At 43.8% G+C, this 26,361-nt stretch overlaps 2 protein-coding genes across 4 annotated transcripts in view; one reads left to right on the top strand and one right to left on the bottom strand.

Moving 5' to 3' along the window:
* Positions 1 to 19,704, top strand: part of LOC139571667 (ras-related protein Rab-26-like) — a 100,823-nt gene extending 81,119 nt beyond the window's left edge. The window contains exons 6-9 of the mRNA XM_071394755.1: positions 11,660 to 11,725; positions 13,059 to 13,115; positions 16,627 to 16,703; positions 19,037 to 19,704. Of these exons, the coding sequence (XP_071250856.1) occupies positions 11,660 to 11,725; positions 13,059 to 13,115; positions 16,627 to 16,703; positions 19,037 to 19,136 (300 nt within the window). The 3' untranslated portion in view covers positions 19,137 to 19,704. The remainder of the gene's footprint in view (positions 1 to 11,659; positions 11,726 to 13,058; positions 13,116 to 16,626; positions 16,704 to 19,036) is intronic.
* Positions 19,705 to 21,459: 1,755 nt separating this feature from the next.
* LOC139571653 (arf-GAP with dual PH domain-containing protein 1-like) overlaps positions 21,460 to 26,361 on the bottom strand; it is a 36,056-nt gene continuing 31,154 nt past the window's right edge. For all 3 annotated transcript variants that reach the window (XM_071394733.1, XM_071394724.1, XM_071394742.1), the window contains one exon: positions 21,460 to 26,266. In XM_071394733.1, coding sequence (XP_071250834.1) covers positions 26,238 to 26,266 — 29 coding nt within the window. In that variant the 3' untranslated portion in view covers positions 21,460 to 26,237. The remainder of the gene's footprint in view (positions 26,267 to 26,361) is intronic.

Here is a 26,361-nt window from a genome sequence, read left to right on the forward strand (position 1 = left end):
AATATGAATAGAAATCCCATTGATCCATTGGCCATGATGGGATTACATCTCTCAACTACCCCTCTGCCATGTCTGTTGGATGGTTGGAGGGTTGATGCCAGCCAGGGTCCCAGAAATAGATCGCCACCCTCTGTCACCTAATAATTTGCCATTTGGCTGCATATGCGTTTGGCCGTAGATAGTACCGGAATTAGACTTGAATCCTAGGATGGAGTGCCTATATCCCTTTAAACCATAGTCTGTGGTGTAGTTTGTTATTACGCCCCATGGGATAAGTGGTGTCCAACTGAGTCCTGCTGTTCGGATTGGACCTCACTGATAACCCCCTCTGTGCATCACTTCCTGCCAGCGGGGTGAACCACGTATAGTGGGGCCAGATTGCACCTTAGGAACATGTAATTTCCTCCTGGGAATGAGAGGATCATTAGCATGCCAGGTGCATTGTGGGGTATTGGAGGAGTAACTCCTTTCTCAGTTTGTCTTTCCTTGGTTAATTGTGTCCTTTCTCCTAACCACCTTCTCAAAATGCATTGGATGAGAAGACCTAAGGGAAGAGAACTTGAATCTCCTCCAATGTGTTTTGAGAAGGAGGCAAGGAGAGAGGACATGAGGACTTGAGGAAAGATGAATAACTAGTTAGCTTCAAGAACCTTCTCCACTGAGAAAGAGCCATAAGGTTCTTGAAGAACCTTCTCCACTGAGAAAGAGCCATAAGGTTCTTGAAGAACCTTCTCCACTGAGAAAGAGCCATAAGGTTCTTCAAGAACCTCCTCAGTGAACTAGCTGTAGTCTTTGAAGACTGACCTCCAACAATATGTCTGCCAACGTCTCTCTGCCTGATATAACACTTTATTAAAATTACATTTCATTTAATCATGAAGCCAATCAGTATTCTCTGTCCGGTGCTGAAGGTGTTAACTTTTGTCAATTCAGTTCAATGGAAACCATTGGAGAGCAGGACCTCAATTCAGAGCGTTCAATTATTTACACCGTCCTCACGGCTGGTAAAAAGTCTCTCCACTCGCCAACAGGTTGATAAGCGGGTGTGTAATTGGACATAAAGGATGTGTAACATGTTAAAGCTGCTGTGGAAAATGGATTGGTGTCAACACTGTGGAGGAGAGAGTGCTAGAGAGAGAGAGAGGGGGAGGGAGATGTCCTGACTTAGCTCCGGATAATTGTTGAATGCAATGAGAACCGACTTCACAAAATACCCTTTGAGGTTCAAAAGAAAAGAGAAACGTTCTCTGAACTGTAAGTATGTTTGGTGTTTACTTTGTTTTAATGAACACAGGTCATCACCACCACTAGGCTGGAGAGACGGTGCTTATTTACACAAACAGTATGCTAATGTCTTTTTGCAGTGGCAATACAAATATACCCGTTTGTTTGTGTAAATACAGAAACAGGCGGAGAGGGAGGGTGAAATAGAGAACATTTTAGATTTGGTTGGGTTTGTCTCTCTTTGTGTTTCACTCGTTTAAAAAGCACTTTGGGGCCCTCATGTGGAACAGCCCTTTGCTGTCTAAATCATCCCTGTGCTGCTGTAGCGTAGCTAGCCGTATCTCTAAATGCCTGTGGTTGTTTAGTATTCACCAGGCCACTGTGCCTCCTTTCCTAATAGGCTGTTAATCACACGGCTCCTATTCATCACACCCACGTTCCAACACTAGTAAAGGAGAGGTTAATTACAATGTCTGTTCGTTTTCTCATTCAATCGCTCACTCTTTATCATTCTCTCTCTCTCTCTCTCTCTTTTTTTTTTTAAAGCTTTATATTCTTCTACACCTGAGCTGTCATGATTCCAACTGAGCTGTCTTGAGTCACATGATGTTCTCCTGTAGTCAGTGTGTGCTAAATGCCTTAGCAGGTGACCAGTCACTTCTTATATCAAACACTTCTTATATCAAGGACCCGTCTCCAAAGCCAGGATTCAGTCATGTGTTTTCCTTCAGGCTGTCTACCTACACTGTATCTGTTTGTCTTGTCTTCATCCTCTAGCCTGGTCCCAGATCTGTTTGTCCTGTCTTCATCCTCTAGCCTGGTCCCAGATCTGTTTGTCCTGTCTTCATCCTCTTGCCTGGTCCCAGATCTGTTTGTCCTGTCTTCATCCTCTAACCTGGTCCCAGATCTGTTTGTCCTGTCTTCATCCTCTAACCTGGTCCCAGATCTGTTTGTCCTGTCTTCATCCTCGAGCCTGGTCCCAGATCTGTTTGTGCTGTCTTCATCCTCTTGCCTGGTCCCAGATCTGTTTGTCCTGTCTTCATCCTCTAGCCTGGTCCCAGATCTGTGTGTCCTGTCTTCATCCTCTAACCTGGCCCCAGATCTGTTTGTGCTGTCTTCATCCTCTAGCCTGGTCCCAGATCTGTTTGTCCTGTCTTCATCCTCTAGCCTGGTCCCAGATCTGTTTGTCCTGTCTTCATCCACTAGCCTGGTCCCAGATCTGTTTGTCCTGTCTTCATCCTCTAACCTGGTCCCAGATCTGTTTGTGCTGACTTCATCCTCTAGCCTGGTCCCAGATCTGTTTGTGCTGGTGTCATCCTCTAGCCTGGTCCCAAATCTGTTTGTGCTGTCTTCATCCTCTAGCCTGGTCCCAGATCTGTTTGTCCTGTCTTCATCCTCTAACCTGGTCCCAGATCTGTTTGTTCTGTTTTGACAACTCCTATACTGTATATGTCAATTATATTTAGTTTTTTGGCCCTTTGAATGAAATTCCAGCCTGACAGTATTAATATCCAATCTCTTTGTGTATCTTTCCATTTCACTAGTGACTTTATCCTCCCCCGCATGCTGAAGGATGTTGTTCTACCGTTCCCCGGGATAGATGGGGACGAGATGTCACCTGGAAAGAATTATGGTTGTGGCGTTGGTGGTGAAATTACCCACGAGGGGGAACCAGCCGTAAACAGCTCAATAATGGTTCATTACTGGTTTTGGTTAATTACAAGTCAAAATGGGACCAGAGGACATTTATAGGCAAGCTGTCGAATAGAGGGGAGAGGTTGTGGTCCAGTCAACATGATTTATTGTTGGAGAATGGTAATGAGACATGAAGGGCCGTGTGTTCAAGGTTGCCATGTTGGAGAAATGTCTTGTTATATACATGTTTAGGGAGGCCAGGTTTGAAAATAACAATTTCTTATGATACACAAGTTATGATACACAAAGATACTTGTGTTGAGGGTTGGTCGTGTTCAGGGTTGCCCGGTTGGACAACAACCATAGCCCGTACGTTGGCTCAGTTGGTCTGGGAATAGAAGTAAGGCTCCTCATGATCTAGAAGGAGAGGTTTTATTCCAGGAAATTGAATTCCTTTTAATGAGACTGTGTTACGAAGGTCCTTGTGTTCGAGGTTGCCAGGTTGGAGTATATCCTAACCATGGTCCTTATTCTCAGCTATTCAATAGAAGGAGAAGTTGTATTCCAGTAAACATTTTCTTGTTGGAGAATAACAGGTTTTGACACATGAAGGTTGTCATATTCAGGGTTGCCAGTTTGGTCATGTCCGGGGATGCCAGGTTGAAGAATAACAATTATTTATCCCTGGCTCAACTGGGTTGGTTAGGAATAAGGCCCCTAATGGTATTCTGCTGTGTTGTGCTGTTCTGTGGTGCACCAATGGGAAATGCAGTGCTTTACTAGTCAGACAAGGAAAGCCAACGACTCAGTTCTGTTTTAGTTTGTTACTCTGTTGCCCTGATGGGGAGTGAGCTGCGTTGACGATGAGCAATGTGACATTGTGTCTTTTCCAGTCAAGTTCCAGGCAATAAAGTGGCAAGAATGAATCAATCGTACAACATTCAAATCAAAATATGTCGATCCGTCACCGATTACTCATGTCTGTATTCATGTCTGTATTCATGTCTGTATTCATGTCTGTATTCATGTCTGTACTCATGTCTGTACTCATGTCTGTATTCATGTCTGTATTCATGTCTGTATTCATGTGCTCACATCTAGTCCATAAGTACCAAAGTGCTCAATTGAGTAAATGACAGTTGGTCATGTAGAATGTAAATAAGTGGGGAACGCATTTACTGCGGGAGACCTTGTACACTGTCCTGAATTGGGTATTACACACTCTGAATCACTCTGTTCTATAATATTAAAAAAGAAGACCCAAGTTTAACTAAATTAAGTCAAATAAGGAGGTAAATTGAAATTCCTAATTTAGGTTTCAGTTTACTTCCTGAATTGACTGAGTTGAAATTGAATTGACCCCAACCATGATCTCAACCATAGACATGACTGTTTTAATGTCTCCTTGGTTTACATTGTAAACACAAGTAAATGGCCCCTCTAACATCCTCTGTCTCCATCTGCCTCCCTGTTTATCTGGGTGAGTAAGGTTGTGTACTCTCAGGCAGGCTCTGGGGGCATTCATTAGCCTGAAGAGGTGGCCTGGAGGCTGGGTTGTGGAGGCAGGGTCTCCCCCCCCCCTTCCTTGGCCCATGGTGCCTCTCTCCTGGGTTATTACCTGGGTTGTGTATATTAGGGCACACAAAGGAAAACATTTTAAAACGCTTTGCAACAAACAACGGAAATTAGCGTTTCTTATTGGACGAGTCAAAGTATTCCAATAAGTTTGTTGTCTTCTGTTTTGGGGGCCTAATGAACTGAGCCCTGCCTAAACATCCCTGACCTCATTAGCGCTGAGTACATTAAAACACAAATCCGTTTTCCTATAGTGAACTCAGAGGCTAAAAACACACTCAGACAAAGGGATGGCTTCTCTCCTAACGAACTGAGGAGGTATGAGTGAAGACAGATAATACATGTAGTTTTCCTCTTATAGCCAACCATCGTCTGTCCAAATGGGCATACATTACAGAGGTTAGAAGATGTGTTCACACACACGGCTACATGCATGGCGCACACTACCAGGGTTGGAAAAAGTACTGAAATATCCTAATCAAGTAGAGGTAAAATTACTGGAACGACTCATATAAAAAGTGCTCAGAGTAAAAGTAATTGAGTTAAATAAAAACATTGACCTTGACAATTAGCTAATTTCAGTAAGGTTACCTGAACGTTGTTTACACGTGATCTGTTCCATGCATTACAGGAAGTGAGGAAATGAATGTACAGTAGGAACTAAGTACAAGAAGCCACATCTGTATGTTAAAAAAACTTAAGTATTTGTAAAAAATATAATATTAACATTTGAAAATAAATTAAACATTCAAAGCAATTAAAGTGTTTTGATAAATAAAAAAGCAATACAAAATAAAGTGCATAAACCATAAAGTTGCCTGGCTTCAATATACTTCAGACTCCATATAAAAACATGTCTTTCACCAATTCAACCCTCTGTTACTAATTACTTTACACCTCTGCACACTACACACACACCAGAGGGACCCAAACTCACTCAATTACTATACAAATAAAACACTGACAAATTACAACATAAACAGAGAAGCCTTCCCTTGGTGGTTGGTAATGGAAAACACCAGGCTGTAGTGCAAGATGACTCAACCATCTGGATTTAGTTAGTAATAACTGTCTGGGCTTAACAGCACATTGATAGACACACTAATGGGAATATGGCTAGCGCTCCATGTTGGGCCTAATGTAAAGCCTTTTACAATAGCCATCAACAACACAATACAAGATGGGAGAGAGGGAGACGGGGGGAGAGAAATGGGGAGGGAGAGAGAGGGAGGGAGCATTCCACGCTTTGCATGTAAAATAGCAGTCCATCAAAACCCTATTCTCCTGGATGTCATCACACAATGCTTCACTGAGTAATGCTGCCCTTTTATGTAAAAATGAACATTCAACAATCAACCATCGCACAGGGACGTGCACATGGAGGTTGCAAAGTGGATTGTCAAAGTGCATGCTAATTCTGATTACAGCTGAAGTGGAAATTCACAACACCACAGAAGGTTTTTGCTCAGTCGTGAATTGAACACCTTGTTTCCGCCCCCCCTTTTATGTTCCAACTGGGCATTGTGGGTATGCTACGCTGCTGCACTACAGCCATCGGACCATTGAGGGAATGCTTCCTTTGAGATCAATGAAAGCTGCTATACTGCCGTGTTGCGTCACGTCCAATGGCAGCATCCAAGCTCAAGAATCGCAGAGGTAAAAAAAAAAATGTAAGGCTTACGCGGGTTCATTCTATTTTGTGGATTGAAATAATGAGAAATGAAGTTGATTTTGGTTGCATATGGCCTCCACTAGACACCACTGGCTATTTTACTAAGATTTAAGATTTAACTCAAGCTAGCTAGTCTACATTGACTAGATAGGTTTACAATGTAAACAAAAGCATCTTGTGTAATTAGAGGATAATTTAGTACAACCACTAATGACAATTGAAGAGTACTTGTGAAAAACTGGCCAAAGCTATCGATGAGTATGATGCAGTACAGTAGGGAAAATTAAAATACTCTTCCATTCCTCAAAACAACACGCTCTGTGTAGCAGCTAGAACGTCGCATTGACACGATGCTGATGACAACGCAGCGCTTATAGTTGGGCTGAGGAGTTAGCCTGGTCCCAGATCTGTTTGTGTCCAAACATGACAATGACCTTAGGAGTTGGCAAGACACAAACAGATCTTGGATCAAGCAATCACACAGTGTTTCTACAGCTGATCCCACCCCCCTGTACAGTCACGGAGATGTTGTTTGTCAGTAACTCCACTGGAGTCTATGAGAGACCCATTGGCTATTAAAGACGCACAGACTCACAGCAGGATCATTAAAGTGTTGACATGGTATCCAATGTGCTCTAATGAGTCAATGACTTCACCTTTATCACTATTATTCTGTATGAGTGACTAACTAATGGCATCTCACTGGGCGCAGACGTCAGTTCAACGTCTAGTTTTGATTTACATTTGGTTGAGTTGTCAAATGACGTGAATTCAACCTGAAATCCCCCCAAAATTATCACCATGTCATTGTATTTCGGTTCAAAGTTGGGTGAAAAAAATACAAAATTCCCTTACATAGATTACTTTTTTCAAATCAAATCAGTTTTCCATTTTCATTTACCATCATCACATTGAATTTGTGGGTTGAAATGATGTGGAAACAACATTGATTCAACCCCTTTTTGCCCAGTGGGATGTGTTTCAGAGGTTTATCGGATAGTGGAAGGGATAGTGAACCCACATTACAAAGACAACAGGATTCAGAGTAAGGAAACCTATATGTCATTTGGTTGAACTATCCCTTGAAGTTTGATGAGATATCAAGTCAAGTAACTTTTATCCTTTAGCTTCACCGTTTAAAGGCACAGTACAACATTAAAACTTCAAAGCAAGCTTACCAAGTCCAGACATAGGCCTTCAACATTGAAAAAGAGCAGCACAGCATAGAGTGTTGTTGTGCAGTGGCATCGGCTTTGAGTTTGGCCATCCAATGCAAATGCACTAGCTTTATTGTGGCTCATATATCATTCTGTTAGATGTGGCTCGATGGGCAGAGCTGGGAGCCAGGGTTTCTTCCTTGGTTTGGAGGTGTAGCTGATCTGAGTACTGAGACCTGGGTTCAAATACTGTAGTATTACAAGACTTTGAGTTAGCGTTAGCCTGCCTGGAGTGGGTGGAGTTTTGGGACTACTCCATTGGTTAAATTGTGCCAAGGCAAGCTCAATTGATCTTAAGTATTTGAAACATTTTGAACCCAGTTCTGCTGCTGATCCAGGCGAGGGGATGGGGTGATGTGGCAATGGGCTGGCGTATACATGCTGCAGATGGGTGGGGGGTTATTTGGCTGCAGAGCGTCCTCAGCCCTTATTCTATCAGATGTGGCATTGCCTTACAGAGGTGAGGATTGACTTGAATGTGAATGAGAGGCTTTGAAGATGGAAATTCCACCTCCAGTTGGACAGAAGTTGTCCAGACAACTCCACACTAGTGTGTCATCAGATTAAGGCAAAGACTACATCCTGATTCTCCACTCTTCTCCCAAACAGTACGCTAGTTGCACACTCATGATGTTTTGAAAAGGATTGGATAAGTGTCAGCATTGCCTGGAGCAGCGTTCTGCCGTAGGACATGGATGGATTGAACAGTCTCTTTTCCCCCAACATGACCACTGACGTCAGAGGACTTTATTGGTAGAAGGGTCATGTTTCCCCAAGACGCTGATCTTTTCCCCACTAATGGTTCAGGTTAGGATAGCAGGAGGGGGAGCTGATCCTAGATCTGTACCTAGGGGAAACATCCCCCCGGAGCACTTTATTGGCCTCTAACTAACAGGTCATCAGTATGTGACACAGATGTTAACAGAAAGGTCACTATTTAACTTCTCCTACTAATATGTGCTCAACATGGACCATGGTTAACCTGATGTCATCACCGATTTCCCTGTAAGGTCTCTAATGGGTTCACCACAGTGTGTCTCTCCCATTCCTCACACACAAACTTAAACACAGACACACACCCACCAGGTCATCTCCATGTGACCGAGGGGTTAAATCGTTACACCCACCAGGTCATCTCCATGTGACCGAGGGGTTAAATCGTTAAACCCACCAGGTCATCTCCATGTGACCGAGGGGTTAAATCGTTACACCCACCAGGTCATCTCCATGTGACCGAGGGGTTAAATCGTTACACCCACCAGGTCATCTCCATGTGACCGAGGGGTTAAATCGTTACACCCACCAGGTCATCTCCATGTGACCGAGGGGTTAAATCGTTACACCCACCAGGTCATCTCCATGTGACCGAGGGGTTAAATCGTTACACCCACCAGGTCATCTCCATGTGCCCGAGGGGTTAAATCGTTACACCCACCAGGTCATCTCCATGTGACCGAGGGGTTAAATCGTTACACCCACCAGGTCATCTCCATGTGACCGAGGGGTTAAATCGTTACACCCACCAGGTCATCTCCAGATGTAATTAGAAGAGTCCCAACTTGGAGAAACAGACTCTGGGCTCCATGTTCAAACAGAAAGGAGGATTGATTGCTCTGCAGTCAGAAAGCCAATGTGGACTTTTTCACTGGGATGGAGCAATTAAGCATCATTATAGTGGTGCTCTGCACGGAGTACAGCTGAGATGAGCGATATTATGTTGGCGAGGGGTGGATCTATGCCCCAGTCGATTTAAAAACCTATTAACGATGGCATGGATGAATGGCCTGGCCTTCTTGTTGCTCAGTGGTCAGAAGTGTTACTGTTGTTGTTGTGATGATGAGGCATTGGGTTGCCAGGTGATGGTGATTATATGGGCTGGTGTGTAATAAAGCTTTTTATTATTTCCCTTATGCCTTGTCCAGGCCTTGTCTCTAGAGGGGTTTATTACTGCTGATGCTGTTTGGACTGTACTCATTCTGCCCAATACTCTCTCTCTCTCTCCCTCTGTCTCTGTCTCCTTCTGTCTCTCTCTCCCTCTGTCTCTCTCTCCCTCTGTCTCTCCCTCTCCCTCTGTTTCTCTCTCTCTCTCTCCCTCTCTCTCTGTCCCTCTCCCTCTGTCTCTGTCTTCCTCTGTCTCTCTCTCCCTCTCCCTCTGACTCTCTCTCCCTGTCTCCCTCTCCCTCTGTCTCTCTCTCCCTCTGTCTCTCTCTCCCTCTGTCTCTCTCTCCCTCTGTCTCTCTCCCTCTCTCTCCCGCTGTCTCTCCTTGCTTAAGATGTCTTAACCTTTCTTAACCTTACAAAGATATGTAAATAAGTCTGTGGGTGCTGTACCCCAGGAGTAATTTGAAAATGGCCAACAGTCGTAAATAAAGTTATGTCTGTACATGTATTGTATCTGCAGTCTCCAGTCGTTCTGCTGATATAATAGATCAAGACATTAATTTATTTGCAAGTGCTGGCCATCATTTTCATTCAATATCTCTCCTCTACCTTTTTTAATCTTTCAGCTGCAACAACCTCTCTGTTCTTCCTTTGTCCGATATCTTATTGGATTCCCTCTCCCTACTTGTACTTGTTTGTCCTCTGACAATATGTGTCTCTGTCCGACTCCTCTCTTTCTCATGAGCATCTCTTCTTCCATACTTGTCCTTGTTTTTCCTCTAAATGTCTGACTGGCTGTCTCTCTCCTTTGTCTTGTCTATGCCTCTCCTCTCTGTCTCTGTATCCTGAGCCTCTCTCCTCTCTGTCTCTGTATCCTGAGCCTCTCTCCTCTCTGTCTCTGTATCCTGAGCCTCTCTCCTCTCTGTCTCTGTATCCTGAGCCTCTCTCCTCTCTGTCTCTGTATACTGAGCCTCTCTCCTCTCTGTCTCTGTATCCTGAGCCTCTCTCCTCTCTGTCTCTGTATCCTGAGTGACTCTCCTCTCTGTCTCTGTATCCTGAGTGACTCTCCTCTCTGTCTCTGTATCCGGAGTGACTCCTCTCTGTCTCTGTATCCTGAGTGACTCCTCTCTGTCTCTGTATCCTGAGTGACTCTCCTCTCTGTCTCTGTATCCTGAGTGACTCTCCTCTCTGTCTCTGTATCCTGAGTGTCTCTCCTCTCTGTCTCTGTATCCTGAGTGACTCTCCTCTCTGTCTCTGTATCCGGAGTGACTCCTCTCTGTCTCTGTATCCGGAGTGACTCCTCTCTGTCTCTGTATTCTGAGTGTCTCTCCTCTCTGTCTCTGTATCCGGAGTGACTCCTCTCTGTCTCTGTATCCGGAGTGACTCCTCTCTGTCTCTGTATCCGGAGTGACTCCTCTCTGTCTCTGTATTCTGAGTGTCTCTCCTCTCTGTCTCTGTATCCGGAGTGACTCCTCTCTGTCTCTGTATCCGGAGTGACTCCTCTCTGTCTCTGTATCCGGAGTGACTCTCCTCTCTGTCTCTGTATCCTGAGTGTCTCTCCTCTCTGTCTCTGTATCCTGAGTGTCTCTCCTCTCTGTCTCTGTATCCTGAGTGACTCCTCTCTGTCTCTGTATCCTGAGTGACTCTCCTCTCTGTCTCTGTATCCGGAGTGACTCCTCTCTGTCTCTGTATCCTGAGTGTCTCTCCTCTCTGTCTCTGTATCCGGAGTGACTCCTCTCTGTCTCTGTATCCGGAGTGACTCCTCTCTGTCTCTGTATCCGGAGTGACTCCTCTCTGTCTCTGTATCCTGAGTGACTCCTCTCTGTCTCTGTATCCTGAGTGTCTCTCCTCTCTGTCTCTGTATCCGGAGTGACTCCTCTCTGTCTCTGTATCCTGAGTGTCTCTCCTCTCTGTCTCTGTATCCTGAGTGACTCTCCTCTCTGTCTCTGTATCCTGAGTGTCTCTCCTCTCTGTCTCTGTATCCTGAGTGTCTCTCCTCTCTGTCTCTGTATCCGGAGTGACTCCTCTCTGTCTCTGTATCCTGAGTGTCTCTCCTCTCTGTCTCTGTATCCTGAGTGTCTCTCCTCTCTGTCTCTGTATCCTGAGTGTCTCTGTCTCTGTATCCTGAGTGACTCTCCTCTCCTCTCTTATCCGGAGTGACTCTCCTCTCTGTCTCTGTATCCTGAGTGTCTCTCCTCTCTGTCTCTGTATCCGGAGTGTCTCTCCTCTCTGTCTCTGTATCCTGAGTGTCTCTGTCTCTGTATCCTGAGTGACTCTCCTCTCCTCTCTTATCCGGAGTGACTCTCCTCTCTGTCTCTGTATCCTGAGTGACTCTCCTCTCCTCTCTTATCCTGAGTGACTCTCCTCTCTGTCTCTGTATCCTGAGTGTCTCTCCTCTATGTATCCTGAGTGTTTCCTTATCATGTCTCCCCTCTCTTTTTCGTCTCCACCCCAGGCCTGGCTGACTGAGATCCATGATTACACCCAGCAGGATGTGGTCCTGATGCTGCTAGGAAACAAGGTGAGGTTTCCTGGGATAGGCCTGAACCCAGCGGACACACCTGCAGCCACACCAGACGGCAGCCAAGACACAATACAGACACAACACAGACAGACAGACAGACAGACAGACAGACAGACAGACAGACAGACAGACAGACAGACAGACAGACAGACAGACAGACAGACAGACACAACAAAAACAGACACAACATCCAAAAACAATAGACAGAGACAACTAAAACAACTGTACAGTATAAATGTAGTCCAGGACTTGAAGGATCTATTCACAGTATATCCTCATAGTATAACACTAAACACTAAATCTACCTTTTAAGTGAGAATAGGCATTGGTCTGAAGCTCAAAAAAAAAGGAAATTTCCATGAGCACCACAATGCCTACTCCACCCATGCTCTACCAAGGTTTTACAGCACACAGCTTTGACCTAATACAGTAGCCATGTTGGTCTATTGTACTGTAAAATTACAAGTAGGCAGGTTGTAATCAATCTGGTTTTAACATTGAGAATCAATCTGGTTTTAACATTGAGAATCAATCTGAGTCTACTTAGGAACCCGGGTCCGGATTCACTTGTATATGTTCTATGAGTACTTCAGTGTCTACTTCCTGATTCAAAACTATGTGTCCATTGGAACAATAGTTATTTCTTTTTAATAAAGTATTTTACCTTTATTTAACTAGGCAAGTCAGTTACTAACAAATTCTTATTTTTAATGACAGCCTAGGGTTAACTGCCTTGTTCAGGGGCAGAATGACAGCTTTTCACCTTGTCAGCTCAGGGATTTGATCTTGCAACCTTTCGGTTACTAGTCCAACACTCTAACCACTAGGCTACCTGCCGCCCCTAGTCTACTGGAATTGCTCCTATCCCTGACACATCTGCTGCCAGATGACAACACAGACACAACACCAGATCAGCACATATGCAGGAGGGATGTAACAAATCACTGCTACTTTAATTAAGTCCCATCCACATACTGCTAGAACAGGGAACAGATGCTTGGTCCGGAAGTTTAGTCCAGTCTAAACAGTCCCCACACACCGGGAATCATCCCCTCATTAGAATGCTCACACATCATCTAGACCCATTAAGAATTCTAGGTCTGATCTCATATTCTGTACGGAATATGTTGTTTTCCATTATGTAACCCTCCTGGAACAATGTGATTTTAAGACAAGCCCCTGCATTGATGATAGTGAGACGGAGGACTGAGGCAAGTCATGCATGGTGGTGCTATCAGGGAATCTCTACCTTTCTCATCTCTCTCTTTTTCTCTTTCTGTCTTTCTTTCGGTCTCTCTCTCTCGCTTTTCTTTTTCTGATCTCTCCCCAGGCTGATGCCACGCAGCAGAGGGTGGTGAAGAGAGAGGATGGAGAGAGGCTGGCCAAGGTGAGTGTCACTTTAAAGAAATTAGTTAATACTGAGGAAGATGCAGATTGACTCAAGCAGGAAACAACACCACAGTCAATTAACTGTTTCCCTCTCTCTCTCTCTCTCTCTCTCTCTGCATCTCTCTCTCTGTATGTCTCTCTCTCTCTCTCTGCATCTCTCTCTCTGTATGTCTCTCTCTCTCTCTCTGTATCTCTCTCTCTCTCTCTCTCTCTCTCTCTCTGTATCTACAGTTGAAGTCGGAAGTTTACATACACCTTAGCCAAATACATTTAAACTCCGTTTTTCACAATTCCTGAGATTTAATTCTTGTGAAATTTCCCTGTCTTAGGTCAGTTAGGATCACCACTTTATTTTAAGAATGTGAAATGTCAGAATAATAGTAGAGAGAATTATTTCAGCTTTTATTTCTTTCATCACATTCCCAGTTGGTCAGAAGTTTACATACACTCACTTAGTTTTTGGTAGTATTGCCTTTAAATTGATTAACTTGAGTCAGACGTTTTGGGTAGCCTTCCACAAGCTTCCCACCATAAGTTGGGTGAATTTTGGCCCATTCCTCCTGACAGAGCGGGTGTAACTGAGTCAGGTTTCTAGGCATCCTTGCTCGCACACGCTTTTTTAGTTCTGCCCACAAATGTTCTATAGGATTGAGGTCAGGGCTTTGTGATGGCCACTCCAATACCTTGACTTTGTTGTCCTTAGGCCATTTTGCCACAACTTTGGAAGTATGCTTGGGGTCCTTGTCCATTTGGAAGACCCATTTGCAACCAAGCTTTAACTTCCTGACTGATATCTTGAGATGTTGCTTCAATATATCCACATAATTTTCCTGCCTCATTATACCATCTATTTTGTGAAGTGCACCAGGCCCTCCTGCAGCAAAGCACCCCCACAACATGATGCTGCCACCCCCGTGCTTCACGGTTGGGATGGTGTTCTTCGGCTTGTAAGCCTCCCCCTTTTTCCTTCAAACATAACGATGGTCATTATGGCCAAACGGTTCTATTTTTGTTTCATCAGACCAGAGGACATTTCTCCAAAAAATACGATCTTTGCCCCCATGTGCAGTTGCAAACCGTAGTCTGACTTTTTTATGGCAGTTTTGGAGCAATGGTTTCTTCCTCGTTTAACTGTGGATATAGATACTTTTGTACCTGTTTACTCCAGCATCTTCACAAGGTACTTTGCTGTTGTTCTGGGATTGATTTGCACTTTTCGCACCAAAGTACATTCATCTCTAGGAGACAGAACGCATCTCCTTCCTGGGCGGTATGACGGCTGCGTGGTCCCATGGTGTTTATACTTGCGTACTATTGTTTGTACAGATGAACGTGGTACCTTCAGGCGTTTGGAAATTGCTCCCAAGGATGAACCAGACTTGTGGAGGTCTACAATGTTTTTTTCTGAGGTCTTGGCTAATTTCTTTAGATTTTCTCATGATGTCAAGCAAAGAGACACTGAGTTTGAAGGTAGGCCTTGAAATACATCCACAGGTATTACCTCCAATTGACTTAAATTATGTCATTTAGCCTATCAGACGCTTCTAAAGCCATGACATCATTTTCTGGAATTTTCCAAGCTGTTTAAAGGCACAGTCAACTTAGTGTATGTAAACTTCTGACCCATTGGAATTGTGATAAAGTGAATTGTAAGTGAAATAATCTGTCTGTGAACAATTGTTGGAAAAATTACTTGTCATGCACAAACTATATTTTGTTAACAAGAAATTTGTGGAGTGGTTGAAAAATGGATTTTAATGACTTCAACCTAAGTGTATGTTAACTTCCGACTTCAACTGTATCTCTCTCTCTCTGTATCTCTCTCTGTATCTCTCTCCGTATCTCTCTCTCGCTCTGTATCTATTTCTCTCTCTCTGTATCTCTCTCTCTCTGTATCACTCTTTCTCTGTGTATCTCTCTCTCTCTGTATCTCTCTTTCTCTGTGTATCTTTCTCTCTCTGTATCTCTCTTTCTCTGTGTATCTTTCTCTCTCTGTATTTCTCTATCTCTCTGTATCTCTCTCTCTCTGTGTATCTCGCTGTATTTCTCTCTCTCTCTGTATCTCTTTCTCTCTCTTTCTCTCTTTCTCTCTTTCTCTGTATCTCTCTCTCTCTCTGTATCTCTCTCTTTCTCTGTATCTCTGGCTCTCTCTCACTGTATCTCTCTCTCTCTCTCTGTGTATATATATCTCTCTCGCTGTCTCTGTCTGTTTCTATCTCTCTCTCTCGCTCTCTCTCTTTCTCTCCCTCTCTTTCTCTCAATTCAATTCTAGCGGCTTAATTGGCATGGAAACGTGTATGTTGCTAAAGCACTCTCTCACTATCTCTCTCTCTCATATATATATAGATATATAGATATATATATATATATTGGTTCTTAGTCCCTTGATCTAATTCATATTGATTTTCACATTTGGGAGGAAAATGCACCATCTGCAAAAATCAAAGATAAATATCAAGAACAAAGGCCAGGTTTATGAGATATTACTTTACCATAGAACATGAATGTAGTCTGTCTGTGTACACTATCTTAGCACTAAAGATCACAGCATGCTATCTTGCTTGTACAGGATGGACATCTAGTCTCCTTTTTCATATTTTTGTATTTTCTCTATAAATATATGCATACAATACAACAGTGGGATGAGGAATATTTAGTTTAACTCAATTTCACAGAGATGCACTCTCAGATGAATACAGATACTGGTGCAAATAGGAACGTTGCAGGAAATGTGAATACACTTTCTTATTCCCTCTGACTACTGCTGTGGAACACGGCTACAATACAAATATCAAGGTGCCTTGCAGACCTGGGTTCAGATACTATTTGAAATCATGTCAAATAGTTTAGATGGGCTTGATAGAGCTTGCTTTGCGCAAAAGAACCAATAAGAAAGTCCCAAAATTCCAAACCCCGCCCATCCGACTCTCCAGACAGGCTAAAGCAAACACTCAAACTATTTAATAGACTTCAAATAGTATTTAAACCCAGTCTGGTGCATTCCTCTAGTGCTGATAGCATAAACCTGGAGAGAGGAACACATTAGCCTAGTCATTACTATGGAGCTGGATGCTGAGACAAATCTCCCACGCACACCCTGCCTGAGGAATACTTTGTCACATAGCTAGTATTCCAATCTGCTCATTGGAATGGTTCTGAAGGTGCACTCCCAGCAGTAGTATAGTCACCCCAGGACAGATGTGTTGTAGTGTCTGTATGATTTCCCTGTGGGTCTCTGTGTTGTTGTGTCTTCAGGGTGCTGATGGTGAATGTTAATACGGGTTTATGCGCAATATTCTTTGTCATTAGTTGCTGTGCCTAAAACACACACATCATTTGCTAGGGGGCAACAATGGTCTCTAATACTGTTACCATTAGCAACAAAGTAACCCCATCCCCAGGCTATCAGGGAGGATCTCTGGTGCTCTAGACTAGCTACAAAGACACTCAAGACAATGTGAATGTGGAGTGTTCAACTCAAGATGCCCTGCCTGTCTGTTTCTCTGCAGGAGTTTGGGGTTCCATACATGGAGACCAGTGCAAAGTCTGGTCTCAATGTGGAGTTAGCCTTCACTGCTGTGGCCAAGTGAGTATGAAACGACACAGGGGTCCAGTCCAGAAACAAGCCCTAGCCCCTGTCCTCTAGCCTTTAGCCCCTTGTCCCTGGCCTCTAGCCATTAGCCCCTTGTCTCTGGCCTTTAGCCCCTTGACCCTGGCCTCTGGCCTTTAGCCCCTTGTCCCTTGTCTCTGGCCTTTAGCCCCTTGACCCTGGCCTCTGGCCTTTAGCCCCTTGTCCCTGGCCTCTGGACTTTAGCCCCTTGTCCCTTGTCTCTGGCCTTTAGCCCCTGGCCTCTAGCCTTTAGCCCCTTGTTCCTGGCCTTTAGCCCCTTGTCCCTGGCCTCTAGCCTTTAGCCCCTTGACCCTGGCCTCTGGCCTTTAGACCTTTGACCCTGGCCTCTGGCCTTTAGCCCTTTGACCCTGGCCTCTGGCCTTTAGCCCTTTGACCCTGGCCTCTAGCCTTTAGCCCCTGACCTCTAGCCTTTAGCCCCTGGCCTCTAGCCTTCAGCTCGTAGACCCTGTCCTCTAGCCCCTGGCCTCTAGCCCCTAGACCTTGATCTCGAGCCTTCAGTCCCTGGCCTTTAGCCTTCAGCCCCTAGACCCTGGTCTCTAGACCCTGGCTTCTAGCCTTCAGACCCTGGCCTTTAGCCTTCAGTCCCTGGGCTCTAGCTCCTAGACTCTGGCCTCTAGTCTTCAGTCCCTAGACCCTGGACTGTAGCCCCTAGACCCTGGCCCCTAGACCCTGGCCTCTAGTCCCCAGACCCTGGCTTCTAGACCCTGGCTTCTAGCCCCTTACCCTGGCTTCTAGCCCCTGGCATCTAGACCCTGCCCTCTAGCCCCTAGACCCTGGCTTCTAGCCCCTAGACTCTGCCCTCTAGACCCTGACCTCTAGCCACTAGACCCTGGGCTCTAGCCACTAGACCCTGGCTTCTAGCCCCTAGACCCTGGCTTCTAGACCCTGGCTTCTAGCCCCTAGACCCTGCCCTCTAGACCCTGACCTCTAGCCACTAGACCCTGGCTTCTAGCCCCTAGACCCTGGCTTCTAGCCACTAGACCCTGGCCTCTAGACCCTGGTCTCTAGCCACTAGACCCTGGCCTCTAGACACTATACCCTGCCCTCTAGCCTCTAGACCCTGCCCTCTAGCCTTCAGACCCTAGACCCTGGTCTCTAGCCACTAGACCCTGTTCTCTAGCCCCTAGACACTGGCTTCTAGCCCATAGACCCTGGCCTCTAGCCCCTAGAACCTGGCTTCTAGACCCTGGCCTCTAGCCCCTAGACCACGGCTTCTAGCCACTAGACCCTGGCCTCTAGACCCTGGCCTCTAACCTCTAGACCCTGCCCTCTAGCCTTTAGACCCTGGCCTCTAGCCACTAGACCCTGTTCTCTAGACCCTGGCTTCTAGCCCCTAGACCCTGGCTTCTAGACCCTGGGCTCTAGCCCCGAGACCCTAGCCTCTAGCCCATAGACCCTGTCCTCTAGCCACTAGACCCTGTCCTCTAGCCACTAGACCCTGTCCTCTAGCCCCTAGATCCTGGCCTCTAACCACTAGACCCTAGCCACTAGACCCTGGCCTCTAGCCTCTAGACCCTGGTCTCTAGCCCCTAGATCCTAGCCACTAGACCCTAGCCACTAGACCCTGGCCTCTAGCCACTAGACCCTAGCCTCTAGACCCTGGCCTCTAGACCCTGGCCTCTAGCCACTAGACCCTGGCCTCTAGCCACTAGACCCTGCCCTCTAGCCACTAGACCCTAGCCCCTAGATCCTGGCCTCTAGCCACTAGACCCTAGCCACTAGACCCCGGCCTCTAGCCACTAGACCCTGGCCTCTAGCCACTAGACCCTGGCCTCTAGCCACTAGACCCTGGCCTCTAGCCACTAGACCCTGGCCTCTAGCCACTAGACCCTGGCCTCTAGACCCTGGCCTCTAGCCACTAGACCCTGGTCTCTAGCCCCTAGACCCTAGCCACTAGACCCTAGCCACTAGACCCTGGCCTCTAGCCACTAGACCCTAGCCACTAGACCCTGCCCTTAGATCCTAGACCCTAGCCACTAGACCCTAGTCACTAGACCCTGGCCTCTAGCCACTAGACCCTAGCCACTAGACCCTGCCCTTAGATCCTAGACCCTAGCCACTAGACCCTAGTCACTAGACCCTGGCCTCTAGCCACTAGACCCTAGCCACTAGACCCTGCCCTATAGTCTTCAGCACTGTGTTGATTAGTGTGATAGTTGGTTAGTTTCTCTATCTTGCTCACTCTCTATTAATTTACACTGTTCCACTTCCTCCTACTCGACTTCTCACTCCATTCCATCTCTTTGTCTCTTTTCCTCCCCCTTCTCATCTCTTCCTTTCTCTCTCAGAGAGCTGAAGCACAGGTCTATGAAGGAGCCCAACGAGCCCAAGTTTAAGCTTCAGGACTACGTCAACAAGGAGATGAAGAGTGCTGGATGTGCATGTTAGATCACTCTCTGTGTGCGTGCGTGTGCGCGTGCTAGCTCGTGTCTTGCTCCACGTCAGATATATTACACTCATAAAAGATGATGTTATATGACTACCTGCGGCCTCAGCCTGTGAGATAGAGAGCCAGTCATGTGCGAGATATACCTATGTCACTAACCACACAGTTTGCCCTTCCTTTGTCCTCTCTATGCCCTCTGAAAGAATCCATTATGTCCATATTCTAAGGTTATCTGTGAGGCGTCTCTCCTCTCCTCACCTCTCTTCCGTCTCTCCTCTCCTCACCTCTCTCTTTTCCTCTCCTTTCTCTCTTCTCCTCTCCTCCTGTTTTCTGGGACCCACTGCTCCACCTCCTTCTGCATCTGTGAATGTACTTCAATATCCAGCCATGACTCTTACCCCATCAGTGCTGTCTGACACTGTTAACTCTACGACTGTCTGACCCTGTTAACCTAGTCTGACCCTGTTAACCCCATGACTGTCTGACCCTGTTAACCCCATGACTGTCTGACCCTGTTAACCCCATGACTGTCTGACCCTGTTAACAGGGTCATACAGTCATGGGGTTAACAGGGTCAGACAGTCATGGGGTTAACAGGGTCAGACAGTCATGGGGTTGACAGGGTCAGACTAGGTTAACAGGTTCAGACAGTCATAGGGTTAACAGGTTCAGACAGTCATAGGGTTAACATGGTCAGACAGTCAAAGGGTTAACCCCATGACTGTCTGACCCTGTTAACAGGGTCAGACAGTCATGGTCAGACAGTCATAGCATTAACAGGGTCAGACAGTCACAGGGTTAACATGGTCAGACAGTCATAAGGTTAACAGAGTCAGACAGTCATGTCAGACAGTCATGGGGTTAACAGGGTCAGACAGTCATGTTCAGACAGTCATGGGGTTAACAGGGTCAGACAGTCATGGGGTTAACCCCATGATTGTCTGACCCTGTTAACAGGATCAGATAGTCATGGTCAGACAGTCATGGGGTTTTAACAGGGTCAGACAGTCATGGTCAGACAGTCATGGGGTTAACAGGGTCATACAGTCATAGGGTTAACATGGTCAGACAGTCAAGGTGAGACAGTCATAGGGTTAACAGGATCAGACAGTCATGGGGTTAGTATGATTGGTATAAAAAAAACATGATGGACACTAGCCCGTACCTCCACCAATCCAATGCTTTTAGATTTGTGGTAAGTAGTGAACAAGTGCACACTTCAGGAAAAATATGTTTATTGGGACACCACTTAAATCCCCTATAACTGAATGAATCCCCATCACTGTCTTACTCAGTTAAACTCAGCTGTCAGTTCTCCTGCTTGATCCAACGTGTTCATAGTAAGAAAGGGAAAAGTGAGAATGTCCCGCAGAGCTCATTGTATGAATGTATTCCTGTACAGTATCTGGATGAATGTATATATTGTATGTAGTCGAATGTGTATAGTCAGGTCATTGTCAGTTGTCAGGCTGGCTCAGTATCACAGTACAGATGTAGGATCTTAATTTGAGCCAGTTCTTGACCACAGGAAAATAATCCAGCAGCAACAGGAAATGTGAATTATTATGTGATTTAAAATTAATGGACATTTTTGTAGGGGTTGATACATTTTCAAGTCTGACATTTTGAAGTGGAAATTACAATCTTTAGAAGCCTTTTTAAACCTTGAATACATTACACATTTGCTTTTCCTGCTATGCAGGAAAATTCTCAGCGACAAAGAGTGATCAAATTTAAGATTCTACATCAGTAAATCATATGTTCAAGCCTTTTCAGCCAACTTCAACTCACCAGCATTCTAATCTCCTACAGTAGTATTCATTTATAACAAGCATTTTGCTAAAGATCACCCATAATCGAATGTAGTGAAATGTATATTCAATGTTAAAGTTAAGACATTGATGGAAAATGTTAGAAGTTAAAGTGTAGTGTCTTACCTGTCAATCAAAATAAAGGCAGATTTGAATTCAGTGGCAATTTCAAAATCACTCTGAAGTCCAACAAATCTAAAGTAAATACAGTTTTAGAAATAGATTATGGTTAATGCATACATCTATTTTTCTGGTGGAAAAATACTAATTACGATGTACAAAATCTTGAATTTATTTAAATTGGCTTTTCCTGCCAGTAAATGTTTGGTTGAGCCTTCGGTCCGTAGATCTCTTGTAGTTGTGTTAAGTGTAGACCTAGCTTGATAACGAAGCTTTGAACCTAGAGAGAACTCAAATGAAGCAAATAAAAGCATTTTTTGGTGAATTTTGTCTAAAGTGTTGTACAGTAATTTGGAACGAAATATACAATAATGAAGAAAGGGGAAACCAATAATATGTTGCAATATCTTTATGACTAGGCTATTGTTTCATGTTGTTTGAATCATCAATACTCTTTTGCTGCCTATTTTTTGTAATATATGTATATGGTGAATGTTATGTATATAAAGTGTTTGTCATCTTTAAATGTTTAATCAGGGTCATATCTTTTGAAAATCTTCAAGGATTTTTTGTATTTACATGACATTATTTTTATTTTCTTTCTTAACCACAAATTAAGATGTCATGTTGTTTGATTCTCATCTTTTATCAGTTCTCGGTTAATAATCAGTATTTCACAAAGATCCTTCATGTTCTTTCAGTGTATTACCATCAACATCCATAGAAGCAGAATATTAAATGTACAGTATTTACATAACTTGAAATTAGATGTTCAGACAATGTATTGTTATACCTTCATGAGATGTTTTACTACTTTTCAGTGTGCAACGACTTTCTTCTCAAATTAAAGTTCAATACAATAAAGATGACAACAAAATACTTGGGACTCTTGATCTAATCCAATGTGTCTCAATCTCTTTTTGTCACTTAAAAAGAACACATTGGAAGTCATGGGAGTTTCTCAATTGGGAAAGTCTGTCCTCTTCTCGAATCCTAAGTACTTTTCTCTTTCATGACCCATAAAACGAAAAGTGGTCGCCATATGTAGACGAGTGTCAATTTGTTAATAGGCGAACGGAGTAGTGTCCTCAATAGCCTTCTCCCAGCGAGGAAGCACAAATGTATCCTCTCGGCTCCGTATCGTAGAAGCGCTTTGAAATCCGCCACAAAATCAGCTGTTTTCTTCTCGGAAGAGAAACGCCTGCTCACGTTTAAAAACGATATGCTACTAAATCTGTTGTCTATAAAATGTCTGGCTACATTTCTTTTTAACACTTTACACATATTTTGAGATTCCTCTCTAACTGATGGTGCACGAGTGAAGGAAAGTCTAATTTAATACAAGCACATTTGTGCCCACGTTTCCACCAGGAGAGGACGGCGGAGAGGACGTGAGGAGTCGAACAAAGCCAATTGAGATTCTCCCCATGTAAAAATCTGAATAAGAGTGTGTTCAAAGTTTTGACTTTGTCTCTCTCTGCTGGTACAGATAAGTTATAATATATGGATAGAACCTGTAGCCAGGATACCAAAATGACATATTAGAATACTTTAGAAATTCATCCTTTCATGTTTTCCTTTTAGATGAGCAATTTCTGAAGTATTGGAACAGGGCCCATAACATCAACTGACATATTAAATAGTATTTCTGAAATATTGGAACAGGGCCCATAACATCAACTGACATATTAAATAGTATTTCTGAAGTATTGGAACAGGGCCCATAACATCAACTGACATATTAAATAGTATTTCTGAAGTATTGGAACAGGGCCCATAACATCAACTGACATATTAAATAGTATTTCTGAAGTATTGGAACAGGGCCCATAACATCAACTGACATATTAAATAGTATTTCTGAAGTATTGGAACAGGGCCCATAACATCAACTGACATATTAAATAGTATTTCTGAAGTATTGGAACAGGGCCCATAACATCAACTGACATATTAAATAGTATTTCTGAAGTATTGGAACAGGGCCCATAACATCAACTGACATATTAAATAGTATTTCTGAAGTATTGGAACAGGGCCCATAACATCAACTGACATGTTAAATAGTATTTCTGAAGTATTTGAACAGGGCCCATAACATCAACTGACATATTAAATAGTATTTCTGAAGTATTTGAACAGGGCCCATAACATCAACTGACATATTAAATAGTATTTCTTCACTGGAGAAACCAATTCAAGTAATTCACAATTCTCCCTTTCAAATTTAGTCATTTACAGCTATAAAATACAAAATTTGGTTCCTGTACCTGCAGTGCTTGTCAGAATGTTAAGCTTCACAACACAAAGCGATAAATAAATGAATATACATCTGCACCAATACAAAGAAATGAACAAGGAAATACATCCACAGTATCAATGTCTGTTTTGGAAACTATTAGAGACAGAGCAGTTATTATTCACTAGAGACACAAAATGGCCCTATCACATTCAGTCAGTTCCCACTGGCCTTGAAATGTATTATTCAGTCCAGTCTCAAAAGAGAAGAAGGAAAATATTCACTATCAACTATGAAAGCAGCATACCATTAGCTTGGTCCCAGATCTGTTAGTGCGGTTTTGCCAACTTGAGAATGGCCATAGCACTTGTCAAGAACGCATTAACAGATCTGGGACCAGGTTAGCATATCATGTCATTTAACAAACAAGGTCCACATCACACTCGTACAATCAGTCCAGGAGCCAACATTACACATATACCAGCTGTATCTCTTTTGTAAATGGTCAAGTTATTTTCTCACGACAACTGTAGGACAGTTAGGAGAACATTCATATGACTTTGCATTGGGCCGATTTACTGAACCTTCTCATCAATGACCTCAAATACTATTCTGCACTATACTGCCTTTGCACTATATACACCTCTGTACAACACAGTATCCACAGCAGGATCCATCCCTCTGCTTATATAGATATAGCCCCTCTGTAAATGGTCTATTCCCACTGTAATCAGCCTATACTCCACAGATTGATGTTTTATGGTTACTGTTCCGATGTCTATGTGTCTGTATTCTGTGTGTATATTGTCTACTGCTGGCAGCACCAAGGCACATTCTGGGTATGTGTAAATGTACTTGGTGAATAATGGTGATTCTGATTCGTATGAAATGGCCCCCTGTTCCCTATAGTGTACTACTACTAGCAGAGCCCTATAAAGGTGCTTTATAGGGAACAAGGTGCCATTTCAGATGCACTCCTGAGTCCAACGACACAGAAAGATAAAGTGACTAAGAGGGTGGGGTTGGCACAAAGCTGAGTCTGGAGATACATGAGGCAGGCTCATAGAGATGAATAGAGGGTGCACTTGCCAGAAAATCTGTTTTAGCATGTGCAGTGCCTAGTGCTGAGCGATTAATCGAAATGTCGGTTATTTTTCGTTTTTTGAACAACTAATTGACCGGCGTCGGTTAAATTATTTGAATTCCATTTTGTTCGGGTTACACAGTTTTTCTGGAGATAAATTACATACGGCCTGAACTGTGCAATATAGTAGGGAGTTGTAGTTTCCAACAGGGCTAATATTCTACGTAGTTTAGTGCATAAAACGTGGTAATTAACTACATTGACCATAATCCATTGCGAATCTTCTTGTCCCATCTGTGTTTCTTTTACAGCTGCTATGGAAGAGACAGAAGAATGTGTGATCGTGAGGTGATATAGAGAGCAGCTGTTGCTTCACAATGTATCTCTAACTGAAAATACATGATCTAAGTGATTGATGGTTGGTATTCAGCAGTCATAAAGTATGCCTTATTTACTTTAAAGAACTACTAAAATAGTGATTTTGTCAGACAGCATAAGCAGCAGCTCTATAGAGATGAAATGATGACTTGGAATGAAATAATAAAGTCATCAAATTAAACAAATGTAATATACACAACTGAAATATTTGATTAAAGTAATGTGAATAAATTATGGGTAATAAGTGATAAGCAGTAATGGTCAGTCACTACCTTCATGGGAATTTTATTAATTTGTTTTATTCTGTGTTGTTACAGTATTCAACCCACATTATGAATAGCGCATTTAATGTAAAAAATACTTGATTATTTTCTTATCTAACCGAAACCGAACCGACCTCAAAAAGCACTAATCACTCAGCACCAGCAGCGCCATTGAAGGGTATGTAGTCAACTTGGTGGGACTTCCTATGAGTTAAGGAGGTCAACATAATTCTGGGCTCTCTTTCCAACTATACTGAACAAAAATATAAATGCAACATGGTCCCATGTTTCATGAGCTGAAATAAAAGATCCCAGAAACGTTCCATTTGCACAAAAAGCTTATTTCTCTCCAATTTTGTGCACACATTTGTTAACATCCCTGTTAGTGAGCATTTCTCCTTTGCCAAGATAACTCATCCACTTGACAGGTGTGGGATATAAAGAAGATGGTTAAACAGCATGATCATTACACAGGGGCACCTTGTGCTGGGGACAATAAAAGGCCAATCTAAAATGTGCACTTTTCTCACACAACACAATGGCACAGATGTCTCAAGTTTTAAGGGACCATGCAATTGCCATGTTAACTGCAGGAACGTCCACCAGAGCTGTTGCCAGTGAATTGAATGTTAAGTTCTCTACCATAAGCCATCTCCAACGTCGTTTTAGAGAATTTGCCAGTATGTCCAACCAGCCTCACAACCACGCCAGCCCAGGACCTCCACATCCGTCTTTTTCACCTGCGGGTGATGAAATGGAGGAGTATTTCTGTCTGTAATAAAGCCCTTTTGTGGGGAAAAACAAATTCTGATTGGCTGGGCTCCCAAGTGGGTGGGCCTATGCCCTCCCAGGCCTCCCATGGCTGCGCCCCTGCCCAGTCATGAAATCCATAGATTAGGGCCTAATTTATTTATTTCAATTGACTAATGATCTCTGTAAAATCGTTGAAATTGTTGCCTGTTGCGTTTATATTTTTGTTCATTATATATGGGCAGGATTTGGGGTAAGGCAGAGTAGAGGAGTATGGCAACAGGACAGTAACACCACACTCTGTAGTCCTCTCTCCCTCCTCTTTTACTGCTCTGTGTGGTTTATCCTTAATTGTATATATATTTTTCTCCTTATGAGGAGGAGAAGGATCCTATTTGTCTGTCTTCATCCAGGGGATATTTCCAGCCTTCCTCTTTTTCCTTATTGTCCTCCTCTTCTCAGGGCTTGTGCTTAAAGTTGGCCTCCACTAGAGAGCGAGAGAGAGAGAGACTAAATCAGTCACTTAACCAGGTACCAGGAGAAATCAACTGTGTAAAATAGAGTGGTTCAGCTCCACATAAA

The sequence above is a fragment of the Salvelinus alpinus genome, chromosome 1 (assembly GCF_045679555.1).
Source record: "Salvelinus alpinus chromosome 1, SLU_Salpinus.1, whole genome shotgun sequence".
NCBI lineage: Eukaryota > Metazoa > Chordata > Actinopteri > Salmoniformes > Salmonidae > Salvelinus > Salvelinus alpinus.